The sequence below is a fragment of the Hippoglossus stenolepis genome, chromosome 23 (genome assembly GCF_022539355.2).
Source record: "Hippoglossus stenolepis isolate QCI-W04-F060 chromosome 23, HSTE1.2, whole genome shotgun sequence".
Classification (NCBI taxonomy): Eukaryota; Metazoa; Chordata; class Actinopteri; order Pleuronectiformes; family Pleuronectidae; genus Hippoglossus; species Hippoglossus stenolepis.
In genome coordinates, this window is record NC_061505.1 from 2218635 (window position 1) to 2238758 (window position 20124).

Below are 20124 nucleotides of genomic sequence, written 5' to 3' on the forward strand. Positions count from 1 at the left end.
CTCTCCAGAATGAGGTCAAGGACTGCGAAGGCAAAAATGACTGAATAAACTGGCCTTGTGTGTGGGAACTGCAAGGACAGCTGCAGGACTGGAGTCTGTGTGTTGGGCCTTTTAGAGACAAAGCCACGGTCGCCAAACTATATATAAAACACTGTTTCCTCTTAACTATGTACTTGAGTTTCTGCAGCTTGTTGCTTCGAAACAGAAAATACTACAAACAAGGAACTGACGTTACCGATGAGAGCCAATCAGGAAGCGAAAGCAGGTGACTGAAATAACTAATTGAGTTCAGAAACAATGTCGGTGCATTCTGGACAACACATTTTCACAAGGTAAAGCAGACACCTTTAATTCTCAAAGTACGTCCCACTCCAGGAGCTGCTCTTCTAGATTTGATGGCCGGAATGTGAACACGTGTATCAATGACAAACGAGCTCCATTTTCTCACTGCTTCTCATTCAGCTGCACACACACACACACACACACAGACACACACACAGAAACACACACCCTTCATCCACCTCTGCCCTCCAGTCTGGGCCTTGTGAGGCTCTCCTCCCTTCCTCACACCCACGCTCACACAAGGCCTTCTTTATCATGGCGGGAGGAGGGGAACGACGGAGATGGAAAAAGAAAAAAGCTCCCACGCTCACACCAAAAAAAAGCAACCGGCAGCTAGACGTGAAAACCGCTGGCGTCCAGCCCCATTGATCCCTGATGTTGGGTGTGTCGTCCTGAAACGGCCTTTTCCCCGGATTACAGGGAGATATCCACACAACGATGCCCCACACGGGGAAGCCCCTTCTGGGTGAAGAAGCAGCCATGTGGCCCCTTAGAGGAGCAGAGATCCCAGGGCACTGACACTTGGAGTGAATAACAGGGGGATGACGAAGGAGAGGAGAGGAGGGAGGAGAGGAGAGGAGAAGGAAAGGATCCACATCACACCTTTACACTTATTTGGTTTTATCTGTTCAATCGACTTATCTATCATCGATAGCCACAGAAAAACATCCTGCGGAACAGTCACATGGACGAACAGCAGCATGTGAGTAAGCTCTCTCTCTCTCTCTCTCCCTCTCTCTCCCTCCTGGTTAACACTGTGGGTTTTGTTCGAGCCAGAGCAGGAGAGCGAGTCCCCGATATGTCGGCCTCTCGCGGCGGCGACGCCTGACCACACGTCGGGACAGACTCACCTTCACTGAGATGAACCACTTTTACATTTTTTTTTTCCATCCACGAAACCTTGATGGTGACTGTGCTGAGAGCTGGTGAGTGATCCGTACCAACCCTTTGGGAAACCTGACAAAGAGCAGCACTGTCCTCACTTCCCATTGGAGGTTTATTAAAGACAGTTGAAGAATTCCTCCGCTCATATACAAACCTATATATCTAAACACTCCCGTCGGCTCTGTGGTTTCTCAAGTTTGTTTTCCGACCAGGAACATTTTCAGTAATTATTTAAAATACGCCGTCGCCACTTCCTGGTGGGTCTCCCGGCCTCGTATATTTTTATTAGCCGCACTCCCGGGACGAGACTAAATATTTTTAAATTCTAATTAAAAGAGTCACCCGACGGCGTCACGCACCGAGGAAGGGCCGGAGATGTTTGCTGAGCTCGATCATCCAACAAAGACCGGTCATCTGGGTTCTACACTCCTGAGTCAAGTGAGGAAGACGAGCTAAGCTGCCGAGGATGAAGAAAGAAACGAAGAAAGAAACGCTTCATTGCAAAGAAAACAGACGCTGCTGTGCCGCCCACGCCGTTTGACTGACAGGTGATCACTGGTGCAGCTTCACACCAGAGATGTTGGTCCCAGTTTAAGCTCCAGTAAACCCATCGAAACCCCTCACTTAATCTGGGAAAACAAGACCCTCGTCTCAGACTCTCCTCGCTCAGCCACATCAAAGACGCCACTACCCACAATGCTTAGCGGCGGAGCAGAAAAGTGCTGCACTAACCCCCACACACACACACACACACACACACACACACACACACACACACACACACACACACACACACACACACACACACACACATCCCTGAAGAAATGCCAACCGGTCGAACCTTAACCCTCGGTCATCATCGAGATCTACACATCATAAAGTAGGACCCCCGCCCCCAAAACACACACACACACAACAACACACTCACAACACTGACTCCCTCTAATCCACCATAAGCCCGACACTCAAACTGTGACACTTCACCTTCTTCATACACACTTAAGTGACACACAAAGAGTGTAATAATCCAGTTGTCACATGTGCACACACACACACACACACACACACACACACACACACACACACACACACACACACACACACACACACACACACACACACACACACATACATCAACACAAAGGGAAAGACGTCCTTTAAGAGATGGACTGGTGCTCGAATATACAAACGCTTCCAGAGGTTTTTTAAGGACGTGTTGAGACTGCACACTCTCAGAAACACACAACACAAACACACAACACAACACAAACACACACACACACACACACACACAAAGCAAAGGGTGTTCTCCTGGTTATTTAACTGTCCTTGTGATCCTTACAAAACACAATCTGGTGAAAATGTTACATGCCCGCGAGCAGGGAAAAACAAATTCACGGGGTTTAGAGCAAATTTTTTAATGGAAGTGGAGGTAAATCACAGATATTGTTTCTAAAAATTAATTTGACGACTACTAGAAATGTTGTAATGTCATATAAACAGAAAACACACCCTGATATTGAGTTAATTTGTTTTGAGAGCAGCACTAATGCACTGACGGCTCGATGCTGACCCAGGAGTTCAAACTCTGGGGGATGAAATGCAACATTTTTCAAATCTAAAATAAATGAGATTTGCTCCTTACTTTTTCCAGGAGCCATAAAACTAAATATCTTCCCACTGGGTCGTGCTCTAATGACCATGAGACAACGATGCTGCTCCATCCAGCTGTTGTTAAAACACTCCTGTTATACACACACAGCTGTTTCCCACTGTTCTCGAGTCCAGCAAAGCTTCAACGCTCCTGAATCCGCACTTTACATTCATGAAACCGATAAACTTATCTTAACTAAATGCACTTAACAATCCCCTTAACTGCTGCTGCTGTAAATAAGGAGAACAAACATCAGGAAAGAGAAGTAACTCGTTCCTATAATAAGAAGACTATCAGTTTCATAATGAGGGTAATGTGATGTAAGTTTAAGTTGACATAAGTCCAGCTCTACACGTATCTACACACACACACACACACACACACACACACACAGGCCCCTGGCTGTGTGTTTCTGGTGGAGTATGGAAGCCATTAGATCCGGTGTCCAGCACTGACAATAGCGGAGGTTAAAAGGTCGGCGGCCTGGTGGGACCAGGGACGGACCGGACTGATCCATCAATGTCAAAACAAAAGAGTCTAAGTGCATGTGTGAATTCCTCTATCACACACACACACACAGACACACACACACACACACACTTAAACACGGGTGAAATATTAACTTCACAATCGGCTCTCAATGACCTTGCCCTCTCAACTAAAATCTGCCAAACATTTCCTCCGAATCTGGTGCGGTGTCATGACCGGGTGTGTTTTGTGTACTTGTATTGTACATTGTGCATTGTGTGTATTTGCAAATCTGTCAGATTAAATCTTATTGAGCAGCTCAGTCTCTCATTGTTTCCTTTCCAAGCTTTCGTATGAAGTGTTTTTAAGGAGAAAGACCTGAGGGGGAAGTTTCAGTTGAAAAGAAAAGTCCCTTATAAAAAGAAGCTTTCTGTTGATTGTTGAAGTTTCAAAGAGGAACAAGCACCAGTCGGCTGGACGAGTCGGAGCTTCAAGGTCGGGTTTGATAACTGTGCTTTTTATCTCATTTGTTGAAATCCTCTTCACGTCCTTATCGCCGTGAATAAAGAAAGTCGCCTTCGCAGGTTTAATAAAGCAGGAATCAGAGAAGTCGTCTTCTAGCAGCTCTCAGGTCAGTGCAGGTCCGGCTAAAAGGCAGGAAAGCATCAATCTGTCCAGAAACCTGAAACCACGATACTTCCCTCCATGTCCTGATTTTATCTCCTCATCTATTATCTCTTCATCCATCTCGCAGCCTGCAGATGACCCCCCTATTTTCATGCAGGATCACTTCTGTCATGGATCGTTTTATCCTCCTTAATCCCTCCTCTTCCTGTTCCCTCCTTCCATTTCCATCCCTCTGTCTGTTCCAGTTCATCCATCATTCCTACATTTCACTCTTCCGTCAATCCCTCCACCTTTAAAGCAAACCCAGTACATCTCTATTGAAAAGGTTTGCTGCTTTTTGTTTGATAGAAATCTGGGGAGAACTCGTCCCCCTACTTGTTGCTCCCAGACATTTTGGTTCCCCTCTCAGAAGTTCACCCTCGCCTCCTTCCCACGAGGGACACAACGTGAGGGAAGTTATGACTCTGAACGTCCCCACTCATCATCCTTTCATCACTCGACAAGGACGAGGGATGAAAGGACGTTTCCTTCAGGAGGAAGACGACAAGAGAAGATGCAGTAAACAAAGAGAAGCCTGTAACAGGTCAGACCTCAAGCGGGAGTCGATCTGCCAGGGTTGCCACGAAAGTAGAGAACATTGCACGGTGGAATGTGTGTGTGTGTGTTTCTGTGTGTGTGTGTGTGTGTGTGTGTGTGGTGAGTTCTTTGGTTTGAGGCATGGCTACGTCGCAATAAACCGTAAACATGTAAACACAGATGCTCAGAGACGCACACACGCAAAACAAACGACGCCTCTCTCGCAGAACTTCTTAATCCGACATAATAGCTCGGAAACTGCTTCTCGTGTGGAAGCGCTGGACGTTGAAGCTGCAGCGTGGTTGGTGGGAAATGATGTAAAAGAAAAAGCAGGAACCAGGAACCAGGTGGGATTAAAGAAACTGGGAGTAGTTTAGACATTATTACCAGAATAATGCATCTGTCAGATGGAGTTTTGGGACTTGAATTGAATTTTCATCATCGATTCAGCTACTGATCATCTTCAGAATTAATAGACTGCTCATGTGCTTTAGAATTTAAATTTATGGCTCCATTTCCACTGGTCAAAAAAACCCACTGACACCCACCAACATCTGGCTTTGCTCTGCGAATGTGAATGGATCCAATCTGCATTCACTCACGGGTCGAACGACTCTGCAGCGGACACAGGTTTTCATCGGCTCCGATCCGCAGCAGTGGAAACGTGACGCAGGCGGATTTCTTCTTCTTTATATTTAGCTCCTCCGGCGTGATGTGATGACGCAAATGGCACTTATTGATTTTTTTACTTCTTGGGAACAACGTGCATCATTGACCATTTGCTTTTCTGCAGGATGCAACACAGGCGAGACAGCGAAGGTGAGGGAGCGTTTGACCAGAGCTCTCTACCGGCAATGGGACAGGAGCCGATCGCATTTAAACAAACGGGTGTGTTCCTCCTCATTTGGGTGTCAAAGAGGTAGAAGTCTGGAAAATGGGGGGGGGGTCTTACTGGAAGTGATGCAGGTCAAAATGTGCAAATCAGCAGAACTGAAAACCCAACAGGGGTTTTCAAAACATCGCATGAAGTTGCAATTTTGGTGTAATCTGAGTAAAGCAAACATGGCCGATGTGTGCGTTGAGAGTGTGTGTGTGTGTGTGTGTTGCCCCACCTCAGAGTGAGAGGGTAAGGAGGAGGACGAGGGGGTTTCTACAAATGTAAAATCACGGACAAAAACAAAAACAACTGCAGCCGCCTTCAGGTCAGGACTTCTTCACCCCCAAAACAAAACACACACACACATTCACCAAAAGGCATTTATCACCCCCATGTGTCTTTAGTATGTTCTCCTCACACACACACACACACACACACATGCTGCAGAAATAACAGTGTTGTGTGTGTTTAGGGGTCACTATACTGATGTACTTACACAAAGAGGGGTTGTTATTATAGTGTGTGTGTGTGTGTGTGTGTGTGTGTGTGTGTGTGTGTGTGTGTGTGTGTGTGTGTGTGTGTGTGTGTGTGTGTGTGTGTGTGTGTGTGTGTGTGTGTGTGTCTCCAGACACAGACTAAAAGAAACAGCGAAAGGCTCCACAGATCAGAGATAGGGACATTCCAACTCCACCCCAACATACACACAGTGACTCCACCTATTCACGAGCTGCAGGCTTCTGCATCTGATCCACCCACAATCACCCGTCTCACCAACGTCCACCAACACTCGTGTCTTTCACTCATTCTTCACATCGCGTCCTCCCTCCATCGTTAAATAGCAGCGGCTTTGTTTTTCTGACTTTTTGTCTCGAGACATGTTTAAGACGTCACCTTGTGATTTCCTGAGCATTTCTCACACTTTATAGACTCAACACTTCAAATACTACTAATTTAAAACATAACAAATCCTCGTTTGCAGACCTTGAATTCAATCTGCATCAGAAGCGAGGAGGAGGTTTGAACCTATACTGCAGCCAGCCACCAGGGGCTTCATTTTAGGGAGCCATAATGTCGTCCATCTTTATATACAGTCGATGATTTAAGCTAATTGTTCTTTGTTTTCCTTTAACTATGAAATGCAGCTCATTTTCTTTGATCAATCTTTATATTACAGTATTTTCTTCTAACAATCGATCATATTTACCTTTTTGTTTTGTCCGATATTCAGTTTACTGATGAGAAAACAGTAAATATTCACATTTTACCGGTAGAAACGATTTATAAATGACTTTAAAATGAACCGACTTTTCCTTTTCCGTCCTGTACTTAACACAAAACTCCTGCAAACATGAATACACTCTTTCTACCCTCCCTCTCATCAATATGCACTATTGTGTACGATGTTGTTACACAGCACATGTTTTCGGTTAGTTAAGACAGTTAGAAAAGCAAGTCAGGACAGAGGATATGGAAACACACACACACACACACACACACACACACACACACACACACACACACACAGTAGGGACAATAGCATCTCTATCTGATGGCATCCTCATCTACCCCCCGCAGAGCAGAATGCTACTGGAGGCTACCTTTACAGGAATGTAGGGACTAAAGCGCACACGCACACACACACACACACACACACACACACACACACACACACACACACACACACACACACACACACACACACACAGGGAGAGCTGTTTACCGACCCAGGACATTTGGTCGCATACCTTCGACCACATGTCAAAACATTCTTTTGTAAAGTCCCGGGACTTCTGTTACTGTCAACAGCAGGACGAGAGAGAGAGGAAGATTATCGTCCTCTTCATCTTTGTTGTCTGTTCTGGGGACGAATCAGATTCCCGCAGCTTCCGAGCAGAGTTGTGAAACGCACAGTGTCAGAGCGCTGCCCCGTAAGGAACCCCGGGCCTGATGTCCCACCGAAGAACACGGAGAAGAATCCAGCCACGAATAGAAAACAACAAACATCTCTGGAGACAAAACGTGTCTAGACCTCGGTTTGGATATTAACTGAATTTTAAAGAATCAGCTCTCTGTTAAGTAAACCACACGGGGATTATAGCAAAACTAAAACAGTTGCGTGTGCTCGTGCAGGAACAAGTTGAGTGGACTGTGGCGTGCTTCTTCTTTTACGTCCACCGGGTGCTTCCCGAAACACGGCCGAAGTGTTATGAGGGAAAGGAAACAGGGAAATCTGACAGAACTTTGAATTGAATTTGCATTGAATTGCAAAATCCATCAAATAGTGGCGTGCAGCACGGACACCCCCGCACACAGAGGCTTGAGTCCTTCTGCAGGTTCGGTTGCATCCTGGCCCTTTGCTGCATACTCCCCCCACTGGGTAACCCCCTTTCAAAATAAAGGCAAAAGGCCGGAAAACCCATCAAATCCCAGCCCAGGTATCGAATCCTCACATGCTAAGTTAAAGGGCAACAACCCTGCATGGTTAACACACAGTAGGTTGTCCATGCAGACGGATTAGATGAGCCATGTCTGGTCTGCGGGGGTCTGATGGGAGGAACCACTGAAGTCCAGTACAGCTCAGACGAGCCACTGGGATCCATCAACAACCCTCTCCTGGAGATTTCTAAACCCAGTTACGTGATCAATTGATTCTTAAATGATTGCTTTGGTTAAGGTCGTCACTTCATTAGCCTTCTGTGAGTTCAACGACACGAAACTGAGGGGAACATGTCGTCCGGCGGCACAAACCGGCAGCGAGCTGGCATGAGGTCATACAGTAAAACCCCACATGAAAGTGAGCTGACAGCTCAGCAGCTGCTGCTCTGTCAAACACAACAATGGAGAGAACTCACCACTTAGTCATCACAAACACGTCCAACAAAAGACACAAAAGATGACCCAAAACACATGGGACTGACAACTGGGGGTGTTTTCGATGATAAACGACCCTGGAAAACGCCCGCGTGTCTTTTAAGGCCGTGTAATCACACATGTGGGTCGAGACCAGGAATTTACACAGATCCACAAACTGGAAAGTAAAGTTAATGTTTGTTTGTATTTGTGTGAACATCTTCTCGCTCTCCTTGATTTATAACATCAGCAATTATTTTCCTAAGAAGTTGATGGTCTCTCGTTTCAAGTCTTCTTCAATACAACATGATGTTAATCACGTGAATTCAAATATGTTTACTTCTGGTTTCAGATATTACTGCAAACGACATATGTGCAACGATGATTAAAGTTTGCATTACATGACGTGTGCGACGTAACGCAACGCAGCCCCGACTGACTAATAACCGGACGACACACTGAGTGACACACCGAGTCACTTGACGGCTGATTGAGTCGCAAATCTAACAGACAGACACATCTACATGCACACAATCTCCACACACACACACAGACAGACACACACACACACACACACACACACTAGTAATTTGTTATGCTCCTGGAGGAATGTTGACCAAATGGCTTATATCCCTCTGCTGTCTCAGACGGGGGAGAGCCACCCTTCCTCCAGGAGTGCACACACACACACACACACACACACACACACACACACACACACACACACACACACACACACACACACACACACACACACACACACACACACACACACACACTCATGAGGAACACACTCCGCACAACATGGACATCCTGGAAGGGCAACGGGAACGTTCATACTCTGACTCTATCAAACACAAACGGGTGACTTCTGCTCACATGCACGTAGAAAACAATCCAACCACAACCTGCTATAAAAATAATTATGATCACGACCAGGCTCTTGTCTGCTAACATCTTTTGATTAGCTGCTAATAAAACGGAGGTTATGATGGGGTCGTAAACCCGGGATCTGATTTTCCTTGCCTGACATCAGATTATCCTCATATTCATATTTATATATCGTGGCGTCCTGCTCTCTGTGACAGATGGTTTTTCACTCCGCCCTGCAGTGTGGTCAGTGGTCAAGTACCCAACGTGACGTCGTCCACTGGTTACCGAGCTGCCGTTTTGAAGCCAGCGCCATCTTGGTTTATATATAAAACCAGAAGCAACCCTATTTGGAGCCTGGCTGAGAGCTGGAGGCGATGCACGCCCACCTATACCTGCAGCCTGCTCCCATTGGACGGCACTAGCTGTCAATCACACAGTCGCCACGGTCTCTGTTTACTGACATTGGAAATCAAGAGAGAAGTAAAATAATTGTCTCTTATCGAGAATTCAGATTTCAGGAACTTCCGTATCGGCGTCACTATGTGATGATACAGCTGACTCTCCTCCTGGCTTCACTTCACTCCCCCCAGGGAACAACAAAGTTTTATCTTACATCAGCAACTAAACTTTCTGGCTTTTTTTTAAATTTAATATGACAAATCTGAGCATCACACACAAACACACTCATCCCTCCTCCTCTCGAACGTGAGGGGATTGAACTAATGTCTGTATTCAGCTGTACAGACACTGTGAAGCTCTGTTCTGAGCCCGATGGAAACTCTCTCACCCTCTAGACCTAAAACACATGTATACACTCTTGTCTTTCGCACACGCACACACACACACACACAGACACACACACACAGACACACACGCAAACCTCAACGTTACCTTCTCTCCATCCTGACTCCCTCTTCTTTCCTTCAAGGACTTTACACTTAATCATTAAGCGCTTTAAACAATTTTCTACGCTATAGTTCCCTGTTCAGCACTCACCGCCTGAGCTGCTTTGTTGTTTGTTGTGTGTGTGTGTGTGTGTGTGTGTGTGTGTGTGTGTGTGTGTGTGTGTGTGTGTGTGTGTGTGTGTGTGTGTGTGTTTGTGTGTTTTAACTAGCCACTGGACACAAAACAGCCATAGACCACAGTTTGATTTTTATCTCCTCTAGCAGTCCCAGTCACATTTTCCCAGGGGCTGTGTTACTGTGTGTTACTGTGTGTTACTGTGTATGTGTGTGTTACTGTGTGTGTGTGTGTGTGTGTGTGTGTGTGTGTGTGTGTGTGTTTCCAGATGACTGAGCCAGGCTTTTCCATTCCCCACTGTGGCGCTGTGGTGAATATGGATGCACACCGGCCAACATTTACACCACCGCTGCAGCCACTTTTCAGCAGAGTGGGCGAGAGAGACATAAAGAGACGGGGAGAGAGAGAGAGAGCGAGCAGAGGTTGCCAGTCGTCCTACTTATGCACTGGACTGAACACACACACACACACACAGACACACACACACACACACACAGACCACCCCCAGCCGAACACACACCAATAATTACTCGCAGTAATTCAAAAGACACCCTCCTTATTTCCAGCAGCTCACCGCCCGCCGCGTGAAACAGTGAGAAGAGGCCGGGAGGAAACGCCGGCCCCCCCACGACTTTATCGCACAAGGCGAGGTCACGTCCAACTCCGTGACGCACACTAAATCTCCACACAGAGCCCCCGAACTTTCCCAAATGCGCACACCTGAGCGCGAGACCAACCCACAAACAGCAGAGCATCATTCTGCACCCCCCGTCCGCTCGCATCACTTCCTGCCGTCGCTTCGGTTCGTTCACGTTGCTGTCGCGAGCTTTTGCTTAAAAAAAAAAAAAAAGGGTCATTGACCGACGAGAAATGTGACGAACAAGCAGAGAGAAATCACAACCATCACACATCCCACAGACACTGGAGCGGGTTTAGTCGTCTGTCAGCGCTCCAGCATTTTAGCCAATGCGCTGACGGCCCCCACCCCCGGGAACCCCTTTGACCTCCAGGTTCGAGGACCCGACCACTCCATTAGACTATATAGTGTTTTTCATTCATAGACAACTGACAAACATCAGCCAGCGCCGGATATTTGTTTGAGCTTTGGGCCATAACTTTTATATTCTCTGCATGAGGAGGAGGAGGAGGAGGAGGAGGAGGTGGAGGAGGAGGAGGAGGAGGAGGAGGAGGAGGAGGAGGAGGAGGCGGAGGAGGAAGAGTGAAGCTTCAGAGCAGACGAGACGTTTGGAGTTGAAAAGTTTAAACCTAGTGGCTAAAAAACCTCCCACACACACAAAACTCATCACAACTGCTGTTTAGGTGAAGCTGTCCAACTTGATGAATGTTGAAAATGTGTAATAAAACTTTTGCAAAGTTTGTTTTGTTTTGTCCAAACCTCAAAATCGTTAAAACTAAGGAGGAAAATCTGTAAATTCTCCCATTTGAGGAGCTTGAAGCAGGAAACGAACTCTTTCAACAGAGCTGCAACGATTCGCTGATTCATCTGTGCAGGAAATTAAGAAGATGCAGCTTCAATAACAACAATTCTGCTCATTCTTAAGCATAAATGTCATTAAGTTGTTACTCAAATATGAGAAATTGCTGCGTTTCTTCGTCAAACATGAATATAAACGTACAAATCGAGACTTTATCATCATCATCTTCTTCACTCACAAGCAATCGACAAAACTATTAATTAAACAATAACAACGGCCAGTTTCTACTCTTCATCTCATATTTAACTGAAGGAGGGAAACAAATGTAGAGTAGAAGATTATCCTCTGAAATGTAAAGGAGGAGAAGTAGAAGGTGTAGAAATACTTCTATACTTTTCAGAGTCAGATCTTGTATTTGACTGCTTCAGTTACAAGTTACTTTACAAACACGAGACTTTCTGTCTATCATTGTGTTGACGACTGATTGAGAGTAAATAAAGATTATATCGTCTTGTATGTTTACTTTCATGTGAGATGAATCAGGTATGTTACATGAGTCTTTCTACTTCTACTCCATTACATTTCACTAGGTAATACTTCTACTCCATTACATTTCACTGGGTAATACTTCTACTCCATTACATTTCACTAGGTAATACTTCTACTCCATTACATTTCACTAGGTAATACTTCTACTCCATTACATTTCACTAGGTAATACTTCGACTGCTTTAGTTGAAGTTGGTTTACAAACATGAGGTGTTTGTATACAAGAGTAAAACTTCACCTTTTAGTGTTGAATCTGATCCTTGTTATTTTGTTGTTGATCAGATTTATTGACTAAGGAACATTACTAGTTGATCTGTTTATTGACTAGTGAACTTTATTAGTTGACTAGTGGACATTATTAGTTGACCAGTGTATTGACTAGTGAACATCACTAGTGAACTTTATCAGTTGACTAGTGAACATTACTAGTTGATCAGTGTATTGACTAGTGAACATCACTAGTGAACAGTTTATTCACTAGTGAACAGTTTATTGACTAGTGAACTTTACTAGTTGACTAGTGAACATCAGTAGTTGATCAGTTCATTGACTAGTGAACATCATTAGTTGACTAGTGGACATTATTAGTTGATCAGTTCATTGACTAGTGAACATCACTAGTTGACTAGTGAACTAATCCCTAGTGAACATCACTAGTTGACCAGTGTATTGACTAGTGAACTTTATTAGTTGACTAGTGAACATCACTAGTTGACCAGTGAACTAACCCCTAGTGAACTAATCCCTAGTTGACCAGTGTATTGACTAGTGAACATCACTAGTTGACCAGTGTATTGACTAGTGAACTTTATTAGTTGACCAGTGAACTAACCCCAGTGACCAGTGAACTAACCCTAGTGACCAGTGATTAACCCCTAGTGACCAGTGAACTAATCCCTAGTGACCAGTGAACTAACCCCTAGTGACCAGTGAACTAACCCCCAGTGACCAGTGTGGCGGTGCGGACTCACTTTAGTGATGATGAGCGGCTCCCCGTGCTCCAGTCCTCCTTTCAGCGTGAACCCCCACGGCGCGCCCCCGCTCAACTGGACCTGAATGTGGTGGAAGGAGACGAGCTGCTCGACCGTTTCCATCCTTTCTTTCTTTCTTTCTCTCTATCTCTCTCTTTCTCTTTCTCTTTCTCTTTCTTTCTCTTTTCCTCCGGTATCCGTTCACTCTCTGCTCCGCCCTCCTCCCCGGTGCGGTGCCCGGGCTGCGGTGCTCCGTCGCGGGCTCAGCGGCGCCGGTAGCGGTGTCTCGGCAGCTCCATCCCCGCAGGAGCGACAACAAGGAGCGGATGGATGAAGTGTGGAGGGACGGAGGGAAGGAGGGAGGGAGGGAGGGAGGTGGAGAGAGAGAGAGAGAGAGGAGGAGGAGGGGGAGGACAGAACGTGTCCGGACAAAGTTATCCGCAACTTCACGGTTACAACTTCCGGTCAGAATGATTGGCCGTTAGCTAAAAGCGGACGTCAGCATGTTTTACGGTTTTAATCCGGTCCCTTTTTCAGATTAAACGTTTTAACGTCTCTTTTGGTTCAATCCCGCGAAATAATAACCGGATTATTCCAGCAAAATGTGTCACTTTCACGCTTTTATTTTGCTATTTGACCCTCGTGTTTCCGGTGTGACCGTCGCTAACTTCCGCAGCCGCAAACTTCGGCAAAACTTTTTCTCAGCGCGAGGCAGCCAGGCCCCGCCCCCTGTTCAAACTGCAAAGGGTGTGATTGACAGGTGCCTCCACCAATAGCAGAGAGGTTTGGGATTCAAGGAGCCAATGAGAAGCATCGCGTTGGAATAACACGAGGCAGCGAATAGAGACAGTTAATAGAACTTTATTAGTATTTATTTTTGTTTGTCTTTGCATTAAGATTCGATGTTTCTTTTTTAATTACTCTCTTTTATTATATATATTGTTTTTCTTTATTGCTGAATGTGTTTTTTTATCTTTTATTTTGGTATTACGTCCTTTGTATCTTGAGTTTTGGAAGCCCTCCACAGATGATAACATTTTTTACAGCCAAAAAAGTTTTTAAATTCCATTCGAGCAGAACAACAAACTGACATTTGACCCTTTTCTTTTGGACTCAAGCTACAGCTGTGCAGTGTGTTATGTGTTGTTCGACCGCCCTTATCTCAAACACACTAATATCACGTCTTTATCCTGATGTGGACGATGAAAGGGTTCGAGTCCGGTCCGTCGGGATGTGTTGTGTCCGTGACGGACTGAACCTGTGAATCACCAGCGTCCCTGCTCATTCTCAACGAGGCGGTCACACCTGAATCAGGACGATTTACGAACTGCAAAGACCTTATCGTTCTGTCCTCAGAACAAAGATTGTCTCAGAGCTGAGGTTCTGCAGACCTGCAGCACACGAGCACCTTCAGGCCAACAACAACATCTGCTGTCACGTCCCACACATTTCCAAGGCCTGACCACTCATTCCTGTGTGCTTCGCTAAACCGCCAAATTAAGACACATTCAAACAAACTCTCAGCGGAGCTACACAAGGCAACGTCACAGTTTCTGCTCCGGTGATAAACCACAGTTTATTTAAGATCTCATGCAACAATAAAGTGTCAATAATTATGTTTCAAAATGGGTCAATCGAGACATTTCACATCCCTTTTATGTCATCAAATAACCAATTAAAGCTCATCAGAAACACGAACATCAGTGTGATGAGAACAAACTGAAATAACAGACACAATCTATTTAATGTCTACTTTGACTTTTTAAGATTTGGCCCATGTCCCATCCAGTAACATAGAGGAGGCAGGGTTTAGGATCTATACCAGCCACCAGGGGGCGATCCAGATTATTTGGCTCCACTTTCGGGGGAGCTGTGATGTCGTCCATCTTTATTTTCAGTCTGTGATTGTTCAATGAAGCTCGGTGGAGCCATCAAGTGGTAGAATGACAGCACTGCACCACCAGAATTATCAGGTTTTTCTGAAAATAAATTTAAACTTTGCTATAATCACATGAAAAGAAAGTGATTTTAAGGATATAAGCCCAAAAAACTACAAGATATAAGTGCTGCTGCTTAGTGAGAGTAATTTGTAACTTGCTCTCTTTGTCTGATACCATCTCACATCTGTTTTTCTATTGTGGTGAAGCTTTTATGTTTAGATACTGTCACTCACAGACTTTATATAAAGGCTACATACATTGTTTGTATAATCTGCAGCCACTTCTGCTAAATCAGTTGTTGTCCGCAGGGAGGAGCTGAACAAACCACATCCTGTTTCTGTTTTTAACCTGAAAATGAAATAGAAATGAAAGAACCTCGAACTGGAGGAGGATCCACTTTTCTATTTTCTTGTAAACTTGATCTCACATGAAAGCGGCGCTCGCCACCGAAACCGAATATTACAGTTCAGAGTTTCTAGAGCAAAGAGAAACTGGACCAAAACAAAACTCCTCGTGGTCTGAGAGAAGAGACACGTCTGTCCACTCTCTCCATCTTTACTTGTTCCGTCTCTTGACACGTGCACAGATATAGTCTCTCACACACACACACACACACACACACACACACACGGTTAAGTGGCACCGCAGCGTGGTAGCATTCCACAACAGTGATTATCTACAATCCCCATCTCTTCAGGCTGCAGGGGGACTGTGGGAAAACTCCAAACTGTGGGAGGCCTGACAGAAAAATGGCCATAAGAGCCGCTGAGGCAGAAACACACTAAAACAGTAAATAAAGACAGAAGTGACTGGTTGTAACTTTAGAAAAACAGAAAGCCTGTGGAAAGACTTTAAGATCTGTATTATTTATGTTATGGAAAGATTTCTTTAACTAGAATGTCAGCGGAGCTCGTATCTCCGTCGTTCTCTCGTCAACTCAAACTCATTTGTCATCAGCAAACAAATCGAACAGCAGAACCAAAAAAAAGAGCACAATATATTAGTCTTTAGAAAACATGCATTATATTTTATTAATAATTTTCATTCATAATAAAAAAATTGCATTGGTCTCCGTTACAACACTTTAGTTTTCTTTGACACTCCACCTCGTTATCAGCCCTCCTTTTTTTTTTAAAGTTTAGTTTCTAGAAGTAGCAGCACAAGTTCCCTTTCCAAATCCCCTCCCTTTATAAATATGTACAAAGTGCAAAAGTAGAGACTGTAGACAGCAACAAAAGTAACATCACAATAAATTCTTCACATTTACATCCAACACGGTCGAGCCCTCGTCCAATAAAATACTCGCTTGTCTGATTTCTCAACATCCAGAAAGGTTTCTCTCTTCTTTTTTTTTGTTGCCCTGATGTGAAATGGACCAGGTTTTTTTGTTTTGTTTTAAAAAGAGATACAGAAAAAAAAAAAAAACTGAATTGATACACGAACATGAAGAGGAAAGAAAGATTCATTAGACGATTTGCGGTTGATCCCTAAAGTTTTTTCTTAAAAAAGGTGTAAAGTCGAATTTCTGCAGGAGTTTGATTTGTGACGTCACCACTCAAATCGATTTAAATTACTCACAAGTGGCTTAAAATGCTTCCAACAATGAATCAGCGGCGAAATGCAAACATGACAGTGAGTGAGAAATGGAGCAACCAGCGCAGTGCTTTAGAATCACATTACAATTATTATTAGTTCAATCATAACGTCGGGGACTCGCTCCCGTCGGCACAGCCCAGAGTTCACATCCAGCAGCTGCCGGTTTAAAGTGCTTTCACAGTGATGGCGAGCATCGGAAACCACAACGACTTCCTGCCTCCAGCTCGTTACGGTCAGCCGCCGCCGCCGAGCTTCAGATCAAATGACCCGTCAAGTCCGCCCCCCACTTTTAGTCCTCTTCGCTCCCAGAGTCCTTTTAGCGACACGTGCACGACTTGGCCACCATGTCCTCAAACTCCTTGTACTCCACCTTCTTCTTGTGCACGACCAGCACGCTCATGGGCATGTACTTGCAGGGCACGCAGGACAGCGGAGGGACGTCCCCGATGCCCAGGTCGTTGATGAGCGTCTGGATGATGGCGTGGTTGGGGGAGTGGAATTCGCTGGGGAGCAGGCGCGGGCAGTCGCCTTGACAGAAGCGGGGGTTGTACACCGGCGGGGCGATGAAGTAGTGGCCCCAGCCGAGCTCGTCGAACGAGAGGCGGAACGAGTGGAGCTTGCAGCGGTTCTTGGGCATGATGGTTTTGCGTTTGTAGTTGGGGATGTCGGAGGCGATGGAGGCCGAGGGCAGCGAGGGAAAAGAGGAGGACGACGAGGAAGTCGGGGCGTTTCTCAGAACATCCAGCAAAGGATCTTTGGACTCTGAAGACGAGTCTTTGGAGCGACGGCGGCGGCGCACTGAAGGGTGCCACCGCCCGATTTGTCTCATGATGTTTCTGCCTTCAGCCCCCAACAGCTCCGCCATCCAGTCCTTCCCTTCCCTCCCTTCCTCCAAGTACAGAAGCAGAGACGGGACCTCGAGGTGAGCTTCCTCTCTCCGTTGTCCTCGAAGACGAGACCTCCACCACCACCAGGGGCCGCTGTCCTCTCCGGCGAGCCAGGGTTCTGTGCACCAGTACTGGGCAGTGAGGGTCAAGGGTCCGCCCGCGTCCTGGTCCTTCCTTTGCAGGAAGTGTCCCATAACATGCGCCGTGATGTCCGTCTCTGTCCACTGCTCGTGGGGCTCCAGGGTGACCTGGCTCCCCGGGCCCAGCGAGGGGATCTGGGCTCTGCAGCGGAGCGGCTCAGGGGCCTGGGGCTGCTGGAAGAAGTGGTGGAGGATGAGGAGGAGGAGGGAGGGGATGAGGATGAGGAGGGAGGGGATGAAGATGAGGAGGGAAGGGATGATGAGGAGGGAGGGGATGAAGAGCGGAGGTGGATGAAAGAGGCTCTGATCAGCTGCTCGGAGGGAAGAGTGTCCAGGTGGTACTGAACCGTGAAGGTGTAGTGGTGGTCTGCAGGGACAGAAGAGGAGACACTATCAACACACTGAGTCCTGTGGAAGCACAACCTGCAGATCTGAGCTTCACAGGATTCTCAACTCTCTTTCTTGTGAAAATCTAAAACTAATTAATTGCAAAGGTGATTTGGTGGAACCCATTTCCCATGACCTTAACTGGGAAATTAAGGTCATGGGAAGTAACTCTAGAATCAGTGAAATATTAAGTTAATGGATCATTATTGGACACCGCTGGTGTTTTAAATGTAAACTGATCCCAGTTATAAAACATTTTCAGGTCGTCAGAGTTGATCCACTCGTTGAAACTTCAGTTACACGCGCACACATTTTGCACACACGCAGTAAATTGGCTCGTTCACCTCTTGCCGCAGGTTGGTAGTGCACCGTGGAGGCCGAGGCTCTGAGCAGGCGCACCGTGTTGGAGCCGAACTTTCGGTGCTGCTTGGGCCTCCCGTCCGGTTCCGCCGCGCTCCGGTACAAGCTGAGCATGAACTGCACGTTCTGGTCCCCGCGCTGCTCGTCCGTCGTCCGGTGCTGCGCGCCCACCTGCTTCGGGCTGGACAGACCGCGGCGGCTGCGCCTGGGCCCGGGCTGCCGGGAGGCCGCGTCCCGCCCGGAGAGGACCCCGCTGCAGGTGGAGCACAGCAGGGACACGACGAAGCACGAGAGGACGCACGCACGCAGGAGGCCGTGTTTGGTGCGCGTCGTCCTCATGTTGCTCATATATATATAAAAAACCCTCTGGTGTTAGCGAGCTCCACGGACCAAACTGGGACTGGAAACCATCCTCCGCGCGGCCGAGGGCGCGTTTTACAGGAACACACGACAACCGCACCTTTCAGGGCTGACGATCAACTTCCGGAAATTAGCTCTGACCCCAATTAACCCCTCGGATGTGCGGGGGCCGCCCACAGAGGCGCGAGGGAGTCACGTGATTGGTGCGTAAAGTTGCGTAAAAGTGGCAAAACACCTGTTCCATTTCAGGAAGTGCAGCATCAGTAGATTATAGATTCCTACAAGTACCTTGGGACAGTTTTTGACTTAAATTTGATGTAAACACTGAAACCAAAAGAAAACACTTTTAAAAGAAGCCATATTGCTGAGGTCTGATCCAAGATCAGTGGAGTCCAGCAAAGAGACACGTGGTTCCTTTGATGAAGTTACTTTTCAGTGTTAAAGACATACAAATCTCAGCAAGGTGCATTCGTGCCAAACATCCACGAGGTGGCGCTGTTACCCAAGATGGTGCATTGAGTTAATATCAGCAGGTTTTTGTTCTTCACAGAAAAATATAAAGAATCAGTTTGAACAGTTAAAACACAAAGTTTACTTTAAGGGGAATTAATTAAATAGGTATTTGTTGTGTTAGTTGAGAGTTAAATGTTTGTCTGGTTTGCATTTCTCTCTTTTATAAATCTGTGATATAAATCTGACATGAAGGTCAATGTGTGTGTGTGTGTGTGTGTGTGTGTGTGTGTGTGTGTGTGTGTGTGTGTGTGTGTGTGTGTGTGTGTGTGTGTGTGTGTGTGTGTGTGTGTGTGTGTGTGCTTGTTGAGAGACGCACTTTGCTCTGTGTCCGTGACTGTATGTGGGCCACAGTGGAGCCTTTTACCAACACACACCTCAATGGGAATATCTATGTGAGTTGATGGAAGCACGGCCACACGTGCACTTCACATGTTATCACACACACAAACACACACACACAGTCAGGAGGTCAAACAAGCACACAAATTGTGAACGTGCTACCTATTTATCTCTGATAAACTCCTTATCTGTGATTTCTATTCATGTATCCTGTCGTAACTTTGACTTTAGTTTAGTTTGCATTGTGTTCTCCTACATGTGCACCTGCTTGGTGAAGCTGTGAGGAACCAGGAGACTCTTTGTAATCTTTGCTTTGCACGATACGACGAGTGACAGGATGATATCACTTCCTGACCTGCTGCACGTTTCCCACTTGCAGAATGTGACCCTGATGATATCTCTCACACTGATTAACTTTGTCACGAGCAGGAATTTTAAAAAGTCACTTTCCAGTAAGGATTTAACAAAAAAAGA

General features: G+C 46.1%; 2 protein-coding genes across 3 annotated transcripts in view; both read right to left on the bottom strand.

Moving 5' to 3' along the window:
* The window catches only part of shroom4 (shroom family member 4), a 46007-nt gene extending 32520 nt beyond the window's left edge, over window positions 1-13487 (bottom strand). For both annotated transcript variants that reach the window (XM_047338880.1, XM_035148986.2), the window contains exon 1: window positions 13129-13487. In XM_047338880.1, coding sequence (XP_047194836.1) covers window positions 13129-13251 — 123 coding nt within the window. In that variant the 5' untranslated portion in view covers window positions 13252-13487. The remainder of the gene's footprint in view (window positions 1-13128) is intronic.
* A 2996-nt stretch (window positions 13488-16483) lies between these two features.
* On the bottom strand, window positions 16484-18926 carry bmp15 (bone morphogenetic protein 15). Its single transcript, XM_047338893.1, has 3 exons — window positions 18423-18926; window positions 17912-18058; window positions 16484-17861 (listed from the first exon to the last, which is right to left on the bottom strand). The coding sequence occupies exons 1-3, from the start codon at window positions 18784-18786 to the stop codon at window positions 16981-16983; spliced, it is 1392 nt and encodes a 463-aa protein (XP_047194849.1). The 5' UTR covers window positions 18787-18926; the 3' UTR covers window positions 16484-16980.
* Window positions 18927-20124: the final 1198 nt, after the last annotated feature.

Coding starts and splice junctions, on each gene's coding strand:
- bmp15 (XM_047338893.1), bottom strand. CDS start 18,786: ATGAGCAACATGAGGACGACGCGCACCAAACACGGCCTCCTGCGTGCG. Junction 18,059..18,422: donor CTACCAACCTGCGGCAAGAG/GTGAACGAGCCA, acceptor CTGTCCCTGCAG/ACCACCACTACACCTTCACG. Junction 17,862..17,911: donor TTCATCCCCTCCCTCCTCAT/CCTCATCCCCTC, acceptor TCTTCCAGCAGC/CCCAGGCCCCTGAGCCGCTC.